The following is a 16,103-nucleotide window of genomic DNA, read 5'->3' on the forward strand; positions in this document are numbered from 1 at the left end:
AAATTAAATATTAGCTTTCAATAAAAGGTTTTGTCTAGTCGGTGGTGGTTGCTCCCATATCCAAGAAGGTCATGTGCCTCGCCACGTCAGTACTGGGAACCAATTATGGAAATTAATATTTAATGGAATTAATAACTTAAGGAGACTTGGGTCGAACGTGTTAAGTTCCGCAGGAGATCCAAGTCAAAACCTAAAAGAACAAATAGATTAAGTTTTGGATCAAACGTGTTAAGTTCCGCAGGCGATCCAAAATTTAATTTAAAAGAACACATGGTAGCTAGGAAAAGGTTCAAACCTTTGTACAAAATTTTTGTACAGTGGAACCTATAGGTTTTTCGAGTAGCAACCAACAATTGGTATCAGAGCTAGGGTTTTGCCTCTGTGTATTTGGTATTTAGTTTAATTATGCACATGCCATACATAATTTAGGCAGGTTAATAGTAGGATGTGCTAACTTTGTGGATGCAGGATCCAACTATTATGGCTTTTAGTTATTATGTGTGTGATTGGACCCTTGGACATGTCAAGGGCATTTATATGTGTGTGCATGATTGTATTAAAATACAGCAGGAGCTGTATTTAGTTTTATTAGGATTTTATTTTTGATCTAGATACATGTACATTCCTTTTATGGAATATAGGATCAAAAATGTAAAATTCTATTTATGTCGCGGATCGAATCTTGCAAAGCGTGGAACCTTCAAGGAACCAGAGGCGCAGCGGAACTAGGAGCAAGATGGATGCGACAGCTAGACCCGGTGGCGGTGGCCAAATATGGCAGCAGCTTGGGATGACAACACACGGAGAACAACTAGAGATAAAAGCCATAATAGTTGAAAATTAAATTTTCTATTTATTGCTTTTATATTGTGCTGTGTGTGCATGTTAGTTTACAAGTTTAGTAGGCTAGCATAGTTAAAATTCCTCATTTATAAATAACTAAGTGGGAGAGAGATTTTAAATAAATCCCATGGTCTCCATTACTGGTTTGTAAGTGATACAAACAAACTTGCGCGTTGGTTCTGAGTGCCTTCCTCCATAACGGATGAGCTTGTTTGTGGATTACTAGAACAGACTTCCATTTTTGGATGACTATAGGAAATTAATTAAGAGCGTGTGATCTTCCCCAACGGAAGGGGCATAAACTTATTAATGGACTTAGTGTCAAGTAATGGTATACACTTAGACACATCATATAGTATCCTCCCCAACGGAGTCACTACTATTATGTGTGTGACCAAATAATACCAACTATTAATTTTATTTGTCAAAAAGTTAGGTTGACAAGATAATAAAATTAATGGGTTAAAACCCTCCTTTTACAAATGTTGAATTTGTATACGTCCACACTAACGTGACATACAAAATTCACGGTGTTATGAGGTGTTGGTTAATTTAAAATAGTATTGTTTGAGGAATCAATATTATTCTAAATTTAGAGTTCTGACCAAAAGTTATTTGTGATTCTTAGGATGACTTTCAACCCACTGTCCATCATACTTCGACAAAATAGACTTACTGGACCTAATTACATAGATTGGAAAAGGAACCTGGACATTGTTCTGACTGCTGAAAGCTATAAATTTGTACTGACTGAACCTTGTCCTGATGCACCCACTGGTGAATCTACCCAAGAGGAGATTGAATATCATAAGAGATGGGTAAAGGCAGATGAGATGGCGCGGTGTTACATTTTGGCTTCAATGTCAAATGTATTGCAACATCAGCATCAAGATTTACCAACAGCTTATGATATTATGAACAATCTCAAGGAGCTCTTTGGTCATCAGGATAGGGCTTCTAGACAAGAAGCTATGAGAAAGATAATGACAGCCACCATGCAAGAGGGTACTCCTGTAAGGGATCATATCTTAAAGATGATGGCTTATCTGAACGAGATACAGATCCTTGGTGGAGAAATTGATGGGGAAACCCAGATCGATATGATCCTCCAAACGCTACCTAGAAGTTTTGAGCAGTTCCGCTTGAACTATAATATGAATAAAAGGATTTATTCATTAGGGGAACTACTGACAGAACTTCAAGCAGCAGAAGGATTATTTCGTCACAATTCTCAAATACACTTTGCTGAAAATGGTTCTACTTCTAAACCGAAAGGAAAGAAGAAGAAGAAACAAGTTGGCTCAGCAAAGAAAGTGAATAAATCTCAGAGTACGGGATTTAAAGCTGGAGTGAAGAAGCCGAAGGGCAAGTGCTTCATCTGCAAGCAGGCAGGACATTGGAAGACGGACTGTCCTCGTAGGAACCAAAACAAAGGTATATCTCATGCTCTAGTTGTTGAAACATGTTTAGCGGTGTTATCTACCAGCACCTGGTGTGTAGATACGGGAGCCACTGATCATGTCTGCAATTCTTTGCAGGGGTTCCAGGAAACCCGACGACTATCTGAAGGGGAGATTACCATCTACATGGGCAATGCTACTAAGGTGGCAGCTGTTGCAGTGGGAGACGTCTACTTATCTTTTAGTAGAAATAAAAATTTGGTTTTAAAAAATTATCTTTATGTACCCAGTTTTAGAAAGAATTTAATTTCAGTTTCTAAACTATTTTTAGATGGATATTCAGTTTCTTTCAGTAACGATGTAGTTATTAAAAGAAATAAAGTGATTATCTGTTCTGGTGCATTAGTTGGCAATTTGTATACTTTAAATCCAATTTCTTCCACAAAGCAAAACATGGAAATTTATAACTCATCTTCTAATTCTAATAAGAGAAAAGAACCTTCGGAAATGAACCAAGCATATCATTGGCATCTAAGGCTTGGTCATATTAACTTAAGTAGGATTCAGAGGCTTATAGCCGATGAACTTTTGAGTTCATTAGAGTTGGAAAAGTTTTCAACTTGTGAATCCTGCTTAGAAGGTAAAATGACCAAAAGGCCGTTCAAGGCCAAGGGGTATAGAGCCAAAGAAGTGTTAGAATTGGTTCACTCTGATTTGTGTGGTCCTATGTCTGTCCAGGCAAGAGGAGGTTTTGAATATTTTGTCTCTTTCATAGACGATTATTCAAGATATGGATACATTTACCTTATGCGCCGCAAGTCCGAGTGCTTTGATAAGTTCAAAGAATACAAGGCTGATGTGGTGAAACGACTAGGTAAAAGTATCAAGACACTACGGTCTGATCGTGGTGGCGAATACCTCTTAGGAGAGTTTAGGAATTACTTATCAGAGGCCGGGATTCAATCCCAATTGTCTGCACCTGGAACACCCCAACAAAATGGTGTAGTAGAACGAAGGAACAGGACTCTTATGGAGATGGTTAGATCGATGATGAGTTATTCAGAATTACCAAATTCGTTTTGGGGATATGCTCTGGAAACAGCAGTATACGTTCTGAACTTAGTACCTTCTAAATCAGTTTCTTCTACTCCCATAGAATTGTGGAATGGGCGAAAACTCAGTCTAAGACATATTCGGATTTGGGGTAGTCCAGCACATGTGCTGAAACCAGATGCTGATAAATTAGAATCCCGTACAGAAGTTCGCGTGTTTGTAGGATATCCCAAAGGAACGAAAGGTCGTTTATTTTATAGTGCTAAAGACCAGAAGGTCATTGTTAGCACCAATGCCCAGTTTTTAGAAGAAGACTATATAATGGATCACAAGCCCAGTAGCAAAGTTGTTTTGGAAGAACTTAGAGAGGACATGTCTACTTCAGTACCAACAGTACAAGATGAAGTACCACAAGAGACTGCAACACGTGTCACACATGATACACAACCACAGACAGTGCCTCGTCGTAGTGGGAGGGTTGTAAGGCAGCCTGAAAGGTTCATGTTTTTGGGAGAGTCTTCGGACTTGATCCCGGGAAAACATGAACCTGATCCACGAACATATGACGAAGCACTCCAAGATATAGATGCAGCATCTTGGCAAAAGGCAATGAATTCTGAAATAGAGTCTATGTACTCTAATAAGGTCTGGGAGCTTGTAGAACCACCTGATGGTGTAAAAGCCGTTGGATGCAAGTGGATCTACAAAAGGAAAAGAGGGACAGACGGGAAGGTAGAAACCTTCAAAGCTAGGCTTGTTGCGAAAGGGTACACTCAGAAAGAGGGAATCGATTATGAGGAAACCTTTTCACCGGTAGCCATGCTTAAGTCTATCCGGATACTCTTATCCATTGCTGCTCATATGGATTATGAGATTTGGCAAATGGATGTCAAGACTTTCCTTAATGGAAGTCTTGAAGAGAACATCCATATGAAGCAACCGAAGGATTTATTGAAAAGGCAAAGAGCATCTAGTGTGCAAGCTCAATCGGTCCATTTATGGATTAAAGCAAGCTTCAAGATCTTGGAACATCCGGTTTAATGAAGTAATCCATCATATGGATTTATTCAATGTCCGGATGAGTCTTGTGTATATAAGAAGTGTAACGGAAACGTGGTGGTATTTCTTGTACTATACGTAGATGATATTTTGTTAATTGGCAACAATGTCAAGGTATTATCAGATGTAAGGGTATGGTTGTCCAAACAATTTGATATGAAGGACTTAGGAGATTGTGCACACATTCTTGGGATCAAAGTTATAAGGGATCGTAAGAAAAGAATGTTGTGTCTATCCCAAGCTTCATATATAGATACAATCCTTGCTCGTTTTAGCATGCAGGATTCCAAGAAAGGTTTCTTACCTTTTAGACATGGAGTAGCTCTATCTAAAGAGATGTCTCCAAAGACATCGAAAGAGATAGAGGACATGAAAGCAGTTCCTTATGCTTCGGCTGTAGGAAGCCTAATGTATGCAATGGTATGTACGAGACCTGATATCTGTTTTGCCGTGGGCATGGTCAGCAGATATCAGAGTAACCCTGGACAAGGACATTGGACTGCGGTAAAGCATATATTAAAGTACCTGAGAAGGACTAGAGATTATATGCTAGTTTACCAAGCAGACGATTTGCTCCCTGTGGGTTACATTGATTTTCAGAGATAGGGATAACAGTAAGTCTACATCAGGCTATGTGTTAACTTTAGGAGGTGGAGCCATTTCATGGAGGAGTGTTAAGCAGAAATGTGTTTCGGACTCAACTATGGAAGCTGAGTATGTAGCAGCCTCTGAGGCAGCTAAAGAAGCAGTATGGCTCAGGAACTTTCTAATGGACTTAGATGTGATTCCTGGTTTGCCCAAAATCATCACAATTTATTGTGATAATAGTGGTGCAGTTGCAAACTCGAAGGAACCACGAGCCCATAAGGCAAGTAAACATATAGAGCGGAAGTACCACCTGATACGAGATATCGTGAAGCGAGGAGAAGTTGTCATCGCCAAGATTGCATCAGCGGATAACCTGGAAGATCCTTTCACTAAAGCCATTCCGGCGAAAGCTTTCGATCGGCATGTGGAGGGAATGGGAATCAGATGTATGGTAGAAGATATGACAGCTTAGTCATTAGTATAAGTGGGAGATTGTTGGAGTGTATACTGAAAGCCTAAGCTTTGTAAAACATTCATTATGAATAAAGAATCACATTTGGTCAAATTGTCTACATTTGCTGGTAGTTGTTCATATAATTTATATTGTAGATAACATAGTATGTGGTGTCACATGCAGAAGATGATGTTATCAGTACCTTATAAATTATAAACAGTAGCTCACGACTAAAATGGAAAGGAACAAACCATTAGAAGGTCGTAGTGTAATTAGGTATTAGTTTATCTTGACTATATAATTACACTAGTACACTCAGAGTGTATTGAGTAGGACCATTAGAGGTCGTTTCTTTTATACTGACTTTATAAAGGAACAAAGACCTCAGTTATTATGGAAGTGTGTGCTCTTAATCCTAATATAATAACAAGCACATATGTTTGATATTTATTTCTTTAATTTATCAATGGGTGAGATTTAGTTCGATGAATCAATAAACCCGATAAGTTGGGAAATGATATCACTTATAGTGTGTGTTGTTGATTATAGAAGGAAGCGTGTCCTAGAGATACTAGGTTGATAATGTCCTCAAGAGGAGCTCATAAAGATTGTCATGTTAAACCCTGCAGGTGGACTTAGTCCGACATGATAATAAGGTTGAGTGGTACTACTCTTGGACTTAGATATTAATTAAATGAGTTGTCAGTAACTCATTTAATTAGTGGACATTCGATATCTTAAACACAGGGAGACTAACACGCTCATAATAAGAAGGAGCCCAAAAATGTAATTTGGGATTGGTGCGGTAGTTCAATGATAGTTCTCTAGTGGAATGAATTATCATTGATAAAATTAAGTTGTGTGTTCGGGGCGAACACGGGATGCTTAATTTTATCGGGAGACCAAAACCAATTCCTCCTCTCGGTCCCTATCGTTGCCTCTTATTTGTAGAGTTCTATACCCACCTATACCCACCTTCTATACCCACCCAATAGGGGCCGGCCAAAGCTAGCTTGGGAACAAGCTAGGGCCGGCCTAGGTAAGAAATTGGGTGGCCGGCCCTAGCTTGAACCCAAGCTAGTGGGGGCCGGCCAAATTAAATTAAAAAGGATTTTTAATTTTAATTTTTATTATGTGGAAGAAATAATTTATTAAATATAATTTAAATTAAAATATCTCTCTTATAAAAGATCTACAAAAGATTAAAGAAAGAGATTAGATCTCTTTCCTTATTTGTAGATTGGTGAGATATTTTATTTTCTCTTTAAAATTATTCACATGTTAATAAAATTAAAATTATAGAAATTTCCTTTTATTAACCATGAAGAGATTTTTAAAGAGAAATTTTATTTTTTAAAATTTCCGGAAACAAATTAGGAAGTTTTAATTGTTTATTGAAACTTGTCCAATTTGTTCTCCAATGATGTGGCCGGCCAATGTAGATTTAATTGGGAAATTTTATTTTATTTTTCTCAATTAAATCATGTCAAGGAAATTGAGGATATTTTATTGTAATTAAATTTCCTAATTTGCCTAGGCCAAGGAATATAAAAGAAGGGGTGAGGGTGCCTTCATGAGATATAACATCTATTATTTCTCTCCCTCTTTTGTTCCTTGGTGTGGCCGGCCATCCTCTCCCTCTCTTCCTCTTGTGGTGGCCGAACCCTTCTCTTCCATTGGAGCTCTTGTGGTGGCTGGATAGTACTCGGAGAAGAAGAAGAAGAAGGAGAGAAAGCTAGCATCTCTTGGAGCTTGGTTAGTGTTTTGATTTTCTTCCTTGGTGAAGCTTCCTCTTTGTTGGCCGAACCTAGCTAGGAGGAGAAGATGGTGATTGGTGGTTTCTCGTCTCAGAAGATCGTTGCCCACACAACGTCCGAGGTTAAATGAGGAATACGGTAGAAGATCAAGAGGTTTTTCTACAAGGTATAACTAGTAATTTTTCTTTCCGCATCATGCTAGTTATTTATGGAAATAATACCAAATACAAGAGGCTTACGTTCTAGAATTTTGAATATGTTTTTTCGATGTTGTGTTCTTTTGTTTTTTCTTTTCCTTGTGATTTGATTATTCTCTTTGGTTAACCTAAAGTTATTTTAGGAAATTAAATATTAGCTTTCTATAAAAGGTTTTGTCTAGTCGGTGGTGGTTGCTCCCATATCCAAGAAGGCCATGTGCCTCGCCACGTCAGTACTGGGAACCAATTATGAAAATTAATATTTAATGGAATTAATAACTTAAGGAGACTTGGGTCAAACGTGTTAAGTTCTGCAGGAGATCCAAGTCAAAACCTAAAAGAATAAATAGATTAAGTTTTGGATCAAACGTGTTAAGTTCCGCAGGCAATCCAAAATTTAATTTAAAAGAACACATGGTAGCTAGGAAAAGGTTCAGACCTTTGTACAAAATTTTTGTACAGTGGAACCTATAGGTTTTCTGAGTAGCAACCAACAATAAATGACATCATACAAGTGGTCATGGCCGAAACTTCCCTTAGCATCAATTTAGGTCACTAACAACATATAGCATGTGAATTTTTAGCTTTCTACATTTCATATTTCATGGAGAGTGACATGAGCATGTTCAATGTAAGTTCTAGGGTTTCTAAGGCATATATCTCTTCATGGACGAGACTTTAAGGTGTCCATTTGAATCATAGTTAAATGTATAAGCATGTGAACACAATCAACATGTTATCTCAATTTCATAAGAAGCATCTTTAACACATGAGGTCTAAATTTTAAGGTTTCTAGGTCTTTAAACCCTACATGGCTGAACCTCATCAAGCATGGAATTTGTTCAAATGGCATAAAAGCATAGAAAGTCATAACACATTTCATAACATGTATAAAAGTCAAGCACTATAAGCATACATTTAAATTGTGTCTTAGGTTTCCTAGGTTTTTCTTTTCATTATCTCATAGCATATGTTTGGCCGAAACCTTCCAAGTCTTTAAAATAGGTTTTAGGTGGCCTAAAGTATGGAAAACCTAAACAAGTTTTATGGCAAAAATATCAAAGAAACTATACATATAAGTTTGGTTCACAAACAAGCTAGGACCCTTGTGGTCATAATTATCATATATCATGCAACCAATTTTCCTATACTCTAATTAAGCATGGGAGCATCAAACAACTTTCATATCTTATTGTCATGGAGGTTTTGAGCATGTTAAAAAAAAATATGTTTAAGCTCTTCTAAACCATCCACCTTACCATGGCCGAAACATTAAAAGTGATGTTCATGAGTTTCTATCAACATACAAGCATGCAACTCTTTAAGAAACTCTATATTCTATCATATAAACATGGTGAGTTTAAATTCAAAGTCTTCCTAACCCTAAACCCTTCCTTGACCGAAACTTGTGAGTGGGGTACTCTTGGTTCCAAGTAACCTTCAAGTATGAAAACAATAATGGATCCTTAACCATTTATTTAGAGGGTTTTGTGCAAGTTAGGTAAACAAATAAATTCCCTAGCCCTTATAAAACCTTTTTGGCCGAAACTCTAGGGTTAGGTACATATCTAATCTAGCATCACATATATATAAAAATATGAGAGAAAACCTTCTTACAAAGCATAGAAAAATTATCATGAATCAAGGCTTATATTAAACATTCCTAGGATCAACAAGTCCTTTCTTTGGCCGAATTTTCACAACTTTGTTTCTAGGTTTTGAAATCCTCATAAAATCCAAAAACACATTAAAACCACTTTTACCACAGGTGAGGGGATACTTACATCCTTTTCTCTTGTGGTTCTAAAGTGTGGTGATGGAAGAAAGGGTCTCTTCTTCTTGTTCTCCTCCTTTGATTTCCCTTGGTAGCCTTCCTTGTATCCTAGGAGGAATCTTGTTTTGGGGGCCGAAAATGGAGGAGAGGGGGCTGAGGCTCTCGGTGGTGGAGAGGAGAGAATGAGAGAAATGAGAGAAAAATAAAATCTGTTCTTTACATGCTCCCTTTTATGTTAAGGGGGAAGAGGTAGCAAAATTGGTTTTTGCTTTCCTTCTCCCTTAGCCCTTTTTTTCATTTTCTTTTTATTTTATTTATTTATTTGTTCTCATCATTCATGATGAAACAAGGGGGAATGAATCCCCTTAATAGTCCGCTTTAAGTCACGGCAAAAAGGAGAGGAAGAGGGAGAGAAAAGAAGGAAGGCAAGTTGCCTTTCTCTTGCTCTTTTCTTGCTTTCTTTTGGCTAGCTTTTACTCTCATCCTTATCATGAGTTTCCCTCCTTTGCTATCAATATATTATTCCTATCCCAACTAGTTATTACCCATTAATCCTATCATTTACATCATGAGAGGATCAAGGTTCAATCCTTGACCACTCCCTATTTTTATTTCTTTTTGGTTCAACATTCTACTAATATTTTTCTAAGGCAAATTCATCATTCTCATATTTATCTTAAAAGCTTAGTGGGTGTTACATCTGGATTGATTAAAATTTTACTAAACTGATTACTGCAAAATCTGAACTTAATATTCTAGGTGTACCTAGGAGTTGTACACATACTAGGGAAGATAATCTATGCCTCTCGGATGTCCTGCTAGCTGTAATCAGGCATTTCAATCGATTCATGAATTGATTGGGCTGTCGGATCGATCCAGTGATCGATCATCTTGATACTGGCACGGAGAAAAACTCTGGATCGGTCGGCTGACCGATCCACAAGCTATCTCACTTCTGTATGTGGCTGGATCGGTCTACCGACCGATCCAGGAGTACACAGATCCTTCTGTATGTGGCTGGATCGGTCTACCGACCAATCCAGGAGTACACTGATCGGTCGGTAGACCGATCCAGTGTCTCACTGATCGGTCGGCTGACCGATCAGTGAGCTTCAATGAGCTTCTGTTCACATCTGGATCGGTCAGCTGACCGATCCAGTGGCACAATCCAACTCTGATCGGTCTGTAGATCGATCTGGGTTTCTGATTTCGAATCAGAACCCCTGGTTTCAGCACTTGTTCGTGCCATAATTACATATAACAATTCTAAACTAAATGCAAAACATTCTAACATCACAAAATAGTGTTCTAAACATGATAGGGTGCATGATATACTAATTCATAGTGATTAACAACTAAAGTGCAAAATAATCAAATACAGAAAAGTTCTAATGCTTAAACAAGGTTGCTAAAATTCCCTAAGATCTTTATTCCAAGTTCCATCCACACACATCCTCGTAGCATTGTCCTCCAGCCTCCGCTAGTCCATATTTCCTTTACCTTTATCAGCAATATAAGGAAAAGAAAGTATCTATAAGCTTTCGCTTAGTAAGAAACCATCTACCTCACTAAAACATGCATTCGATGCAATATTACTACAACAAAATCGCTCATAGACATCGGTTTTCCACCGGTATCTATTTGATTTTCGACCGATGTCTATGAAGCCGATGTTAAAAGTCTGCCATTTTAGACATCGGGTTAAAACCGGTGTAGTATCACTTAACGACACCGGTTTTCGAATCGGTTATTAACCGGTGTAGTATCACTTAACGACACCGTTTCATACACGGTGTAAAACCGATGTAATAGCTTTTGTTAATAACACCAGTTTTGGCAGCGGTAAATGACCGATGTAATATTACTTTATAACACCGGTTTTACATCGGTGGAAAACCGATGTAATATGTATTTTTTCTAACAGCACAGATTTGATTTTAAAACCGACAATAAAAAAAAAAATACACAAATATTCACAAATTGTACAAATATTCTTCATTCAATAATATCCATAAAATACACAAATATTCACAAATTATATAAATAATCTTCTTACAACAATATTCATAAAATACCCAAACATTCTTTTTACATCAAAAGCTAGCTAATAGATATCAAAATCAAAGTATAACATTCTGTTAACACATTAAGGTACAATTGTCTCAAATGTAATCTAGCATGCATTCAGCCCACTCGAACCGCACTTCATCAATTTCAACTCTGGAGTACTTGAGATTTGTAAACTGTAAAAACACATAAATTCACCATATGTCAAATAACTAAAACAAATGTGTGCATGTATCAAATAAAATAGAATACTGAGTTTTTAAAGGCTGCTGTGGAAGATAACGAATATAACAGTGAAGGAAGCATAGAAGAACAAAGAAAATGTTCATAGTTAACAAGCAAATGAAGAGATATACTATTTATTGTACTACCTCTGATGCCATCTTCCAAATCTCATAAGCAAGAATGCAACTGTTCAGAATCATTCCCTGGCAATGAATGAAGAATGTTTATGTTGCTGCTTTTGATGAGTGCTATATTGTTTGTATCTTAAAACATTGGCTTCTAGAAAAACATTAGACATAATTAAACAGATATTACCTGGAGTTTCCAAGTTGCTATGTTCTGGTAGTGCAGCATAATTGTCTGATTGTTGGATGTCAGCAAAAGTATCTGGTGTTGACGATAGATATCTGAGATGATAACTGAGAAGTGATGGCCCAAACCATCCATATTTTCTGGCACTACTAAAAGCCATCTCGGCATCAGTAAGCCGCTTAAAAATTAGTTTGACGCTGTTGCTCTCCTGTTGAACTTCTGTTGCTACTTCCACTATGGGCCCATAGCGACAGAAAATCCTAATCAGATCAACTTCAGAAGGAAGAGGACTGGATTTATTGAAATTCAAAACCAAAGCTGTAGGCATACACCTATCGACTATCTTTGCATTGACACTGATTATGGGCCTATCTGAGGATAGCACTTGCTTCATAGTGGGACAAGCTATTCCAATTTGAATATGTTCTGTGGCTTGTACAACAGGAACAGAAATCAGAGCAGATGTTTGTCTTGAAGTTTTCCTCTTTTTCCTTTGAGCCGGAGCATGAACTTCGACTTCGATTTTAGTAGGGCGGTTATGAGATATCAAGTCAGACCAGTAAGAATCCATCATGTGATCAGTTTCTATCATCTCAGAAAAAACCGACAAAGCTTCAACTCTCCGTTTCTTATCCTTTTCAGCTCTTTCTTCCTCAAGATGTTTCTCTTCACTAGCAGAAGAAGAAACACAGTAGTTCCTAAATTTAGTGAAGAAACTGATTAGACTAGAGAGATAATCATACCCTTCAATAGGATCTCTGGCTGCCAAATGCAGCAGCAAGAACATTTCAATATTTTAAAATATTTTTTTAAAATAAAAATAAAAAGAAGGAAACAAATAACAGCTACCGTTACAATTGCTAGCGTTGGAGTTGTCGAGGTTGCAAGCACCGGGCAGCATGAGCAGGCGTTCGACCTTGAGCCCTAAGGCGCTCCAGGGGGAGGAGCAGTTGTGCGTCTGCTGTACGGCGTAGCAGAGGCAGACGGGGTTTGTGCCCCGGATGTTCCTCACGGTGTCGCAGCAGTCGCTGTTGGGTCGGTCGCTGCTGCCGCTGCCATAGTCCATGCAGGGGGTCAGGCTGCTGGTGGCATCCGTGCACTGATGCTGCAGCGAAGTATCGGCTGCTGGTGACTTCTCTTGTCTGTTGTCAACTTTTTTCTTCCTGGTCTTCTACATATGTAGATGCAACCATATAAGATATGTAAGATAACAGAAAATATTGGACCGATGGTGCCATATTGTAAGGTTGTAATATGTTATAGTTCCATGTTTGTTGTGTACAAAAAGAATTACAAAGAACATCACTGGGAAGCTTCAGGTAACCTGATGTTGATACTGAAGTATACTGGTATTGGCAGTCCTCTTGCTGAAGAGAAATTTGGCGAAGAGCAGCATTACCCCTGTCCACGACTAGAAGAGAACAAGTTCTTCCAACATATATCACATCAAAGTCATTAGAAAACTTAGCATCCTCACTCGGGCCATCTCTATAACCTGCTATATTTGATTTTCCTCCAGCAATAGTAGTCACACCTGAAGAAGCCATCACAAGTAAAAAACAGACTTTTTGACTCAATTGCAGAATTGTGGTCTTTAATTTTACATTTCTTTGAATCTAAATACAGGAATTTGCTCAAGTGTTGTACCTGATTCAGTTATCTTTCGAATAGCCATATTGGAGATATCAGCAACATACACATTCCCTTTGTCATCCATAGCGGCACCTTTTGGACGATAGAAACGAGCATCTGCAGGTTTACCATCTCTACATGTCCAGAGAATCCCTTAAATGACCCGGCAACCAAATCTTGCTCTGCTATCTGCAACGCGATTTTTGTCGAAACCAGCTCGCAAAACTTTATAAAGTGAAGATCTCCAAATAGACACAAAAAGCTATAAGGGAAAATGATGGCATATACCTGATACAACTTCCAATCTCTTATGGTAGATCGCAATAGAAAAACTAGGAAGTGAAGGGAACGGGGGAATTACACTGGGAGAGAGGCGGAGTGATCCGAACTATATTGTTATTTGTGGCGTCGACTGCGAAGAGCTCCCCCTCGAGGGAGACCCGGATAGTGTGTGGAAGTACGCCTAGCTTGTCCCCCACCACAAGCGTCTCTACAAAGTACCCACTAAGTCGACAACGTCCCCAACTGAACACACGGCTTTAGACGCGAAGCAACAAACTTTTAAGAAAATGGAAGGAAAAAGAACACACCGCACTCGAACAGGCCCTTTCCACCGGCAGCGCTCCGCCCTCGCCTCCCCCGGCGGAAAACTCCATTTGGAAGGAAGAGACAGTGCTGTTGGGTGACGACGACGCCGCCGCCGCCACCTCCTCGGCTTCCCCGGCAAACGACGCCCGGTTCACATCGAAGCCTCGCATCGACAGTTCCACGTTCCCTGCGGCACAAAAAAACACGAGTCGAGTATCCATCACCATTTCTCGCAGTAGAGATGTTGATAGACAAAGATATCTCAGATCTCAAAACCCTCGTTCAGAAAACGATCGAGAAGACAACAAGCAGAAACCGTCCCCAAATCGTCCAACCCCTAAAAATTTCCGAAACTCTGACAGATCCCTTACCGGCCTCGGACGCCCATGGGAACCGCAGCTGGGAAAACGAAGGCTGCGCGGAATTAGGCAAGAGAGGAAGGAGCTTAAGCTGCAGCGGCGCCGCAGCGGAACCCCTCTCCTCCTCCTCCTCCATTGCGTCCTCTTTTTCCCCTAATCTCATCCCAAACAAAATCCCCAGACTCCCTCTCTCCACCGTCTCCGCCGTCTTCGCGGCCCAGAAGGGCCTACCGGCCGGAATACGAAGAAGGCCTCCTCTTCTCAACCAAATGGAGGAGTTGGAGGAGATGTGGTGTGGTTGGACGGAGAAGCAAGGGCGTCGTGTCTTGATCTTCATCGGGAGAGGAAGGGGCGTCAATCTAGGAAGGGGGAAGAGGGAGATGAGGTTGAGAGAGATGGTCGGAGGTTTAGGTTTAGACTGAGAGAGATGGTCGGATGGTCGGAGGTTTAGGTTTAGGTTTAGGTTTAGGCGAGAGAGATGGTCGCGCGGAGGAAGGGGTGCGATATAGATTTAGGTTTGGAGGGAACTTCACAGTGTTGCAAATTTTGGCTGGTGGGAATATTAAAATATTTTATTTTGGTTCATTAACACCGGGTTTTAAAAACCGATGTTAAAATCGGTGTCTATTAACGAAAAAAAGGGCACTTATAGACATCGCCTAAAAAACCGATGTCTATAAGCTAAAATCTGCGCTCATAGACACCGGTTTTTAGAAAAACCGGTGTAAAATACTCAAAGACTTCTGTTTTAGCCTAAAACCGTTGTTGTTCCACTGATGTCTATGAGCGATTTTGTTATAGTGTATGCTTTTAAAGAATGCTATTTAAAAACATGCACTGAATTTGTTAAAGCATGACATACTGAAGTTACATAGCATAAATACTGAAACATGGCATGCATAATAAAATCTAAGCATGGAGCTATTTCATGGTATCAACTAGGAGAACTAAACTGAAACTGAAACTAAAACTGAGCTAACACTATATTCACATAACTAGATTACGAGTTTGAAAGCTATTATCATAATAAGTGAAAATAGTAATCATGCTGCTGTTTGGGCCCGGCAATTGTACTTGCTGTGCGCGCATCCCTAGCTAGACCCGGGTTTGCAAGTCCCGCATTTAGTAGGATTTACTAGGTTATCTGAACCTAGGGACGACTGTGGGAGCCCAACCCAATGGACATCTGGTCCAGTACAGTGCTACTAAAAATAAAATACTGAATATAGCTACTAATTGTTTATTTTACTGTTTCTAGGTTATCTGAACCTAGAGCTAGGTTATCTAAACCTAGTGGCGACTATGGGAGCCCACCCATTGGACCGTAGTCCCATGTAAGTAGAAACTAGACTAATATACTGATTTAAATGCTACTAATGCATTTAACTGAGCTGTTAAAAATATCTGAGGTAGTATTTAGCTACTCAAATCATTTTGTCGAACACTTGGGGTGCTCCAACTCTCCCCTCTAATAGGGAGACCACCTCTAGGCACCCGACAACGTCTAGAGCCTCCAACTGAAGGAGAACAACGTGTCTGGCCCATCTAGAGGTGCTCAACTAGATCCCTAATCTGCGAGGAGGGTTTAAGCACACCCTGGGTGCCGAAAAATCTTCATATAGCTAAACTAAAGGCATGCAATCAAACGAAAGCTACTTATACTGTAGGTGAGGGGTTTCTTACCTCCTGTTTGGATTTTCTTACAGATCAAAGCGCTAGGTTTCCCGGAGAAGAGATCTCTTCGATGATCTTCTCGCGTCTACGCGTTCTTCTCGCGGAGAGGAGCGTCCTTGTA

The 16,103-nt window shown here is 39.3% G+C and overlaps 1 protein-coding gene across 5 annotated transcripts; it reads right to left on the minus strand.

Moving 5' to 3' along the window:
* Positions 1-11,322: 11,322 nt before the first annotated feature.
* Positions 11,323-13,811, minus strand: LOC122056265 (non-specific lipid transfer protein GPI-anchored 1-like). Of its 5 annotated transcripts, none has more exons than XR_006133090.1 (7): positions 13,723-13,811; positions 13,377-13,550; positions 13,054-13,263; positions 12,579-12,900; positions 11,733-12,427; positions 11,564-11,620; positions 11,323-11,368 (listed from the first exon to the last, which is right to left on the minus strand). XR_006133090.1 is itself a non-coding variant. In XM_042618149.1 (4 exons), exons 2-4 carry the CDS (start codon positions 13,123-13,125, stop codon positions 12,318-12,320), a joined length of 501 nt encoding a protein of 166 aa, XP_042474083.1. In that variant the 5' UTR covers positions 13,126-13,263; positions 13,377-13,643; the 3' UTR covers positions 12,231-12,317. The 5 variants fall into 5 exon arrangements, 2 of the variants coding, with proteins under 2 accessions (XP_042474083.1, XP_042474077.1); XR_006133091.1 differs by lacking the exon at positions 13,723-13,811 and adding an exon at positions 13,650-13,669; XR_006133089.1 differs by lacking the exon at positions 13,723-13,811 and having other exon boundaries at positions 12,579-13,263; positions 13,377-13,634.
* Positions 13,812-16,103: the final 2,292 nt, after the last annotated feature.

This window comes from Zingiber officinale, chromosome 1B (genome assembly GCF_018446385.1).
Source record: "Zingiber officinale cultivar Zhangliang chromosome 1B, Zo_v1.1, whole genome shotgun sequence".
Lineage (NCBI taxonomy): Eukaryota > Viridiplantae > Streptophyta > Magnoliopsida > Zingiberales > Zingiberaceae > Zingiber > Zingiber officinale.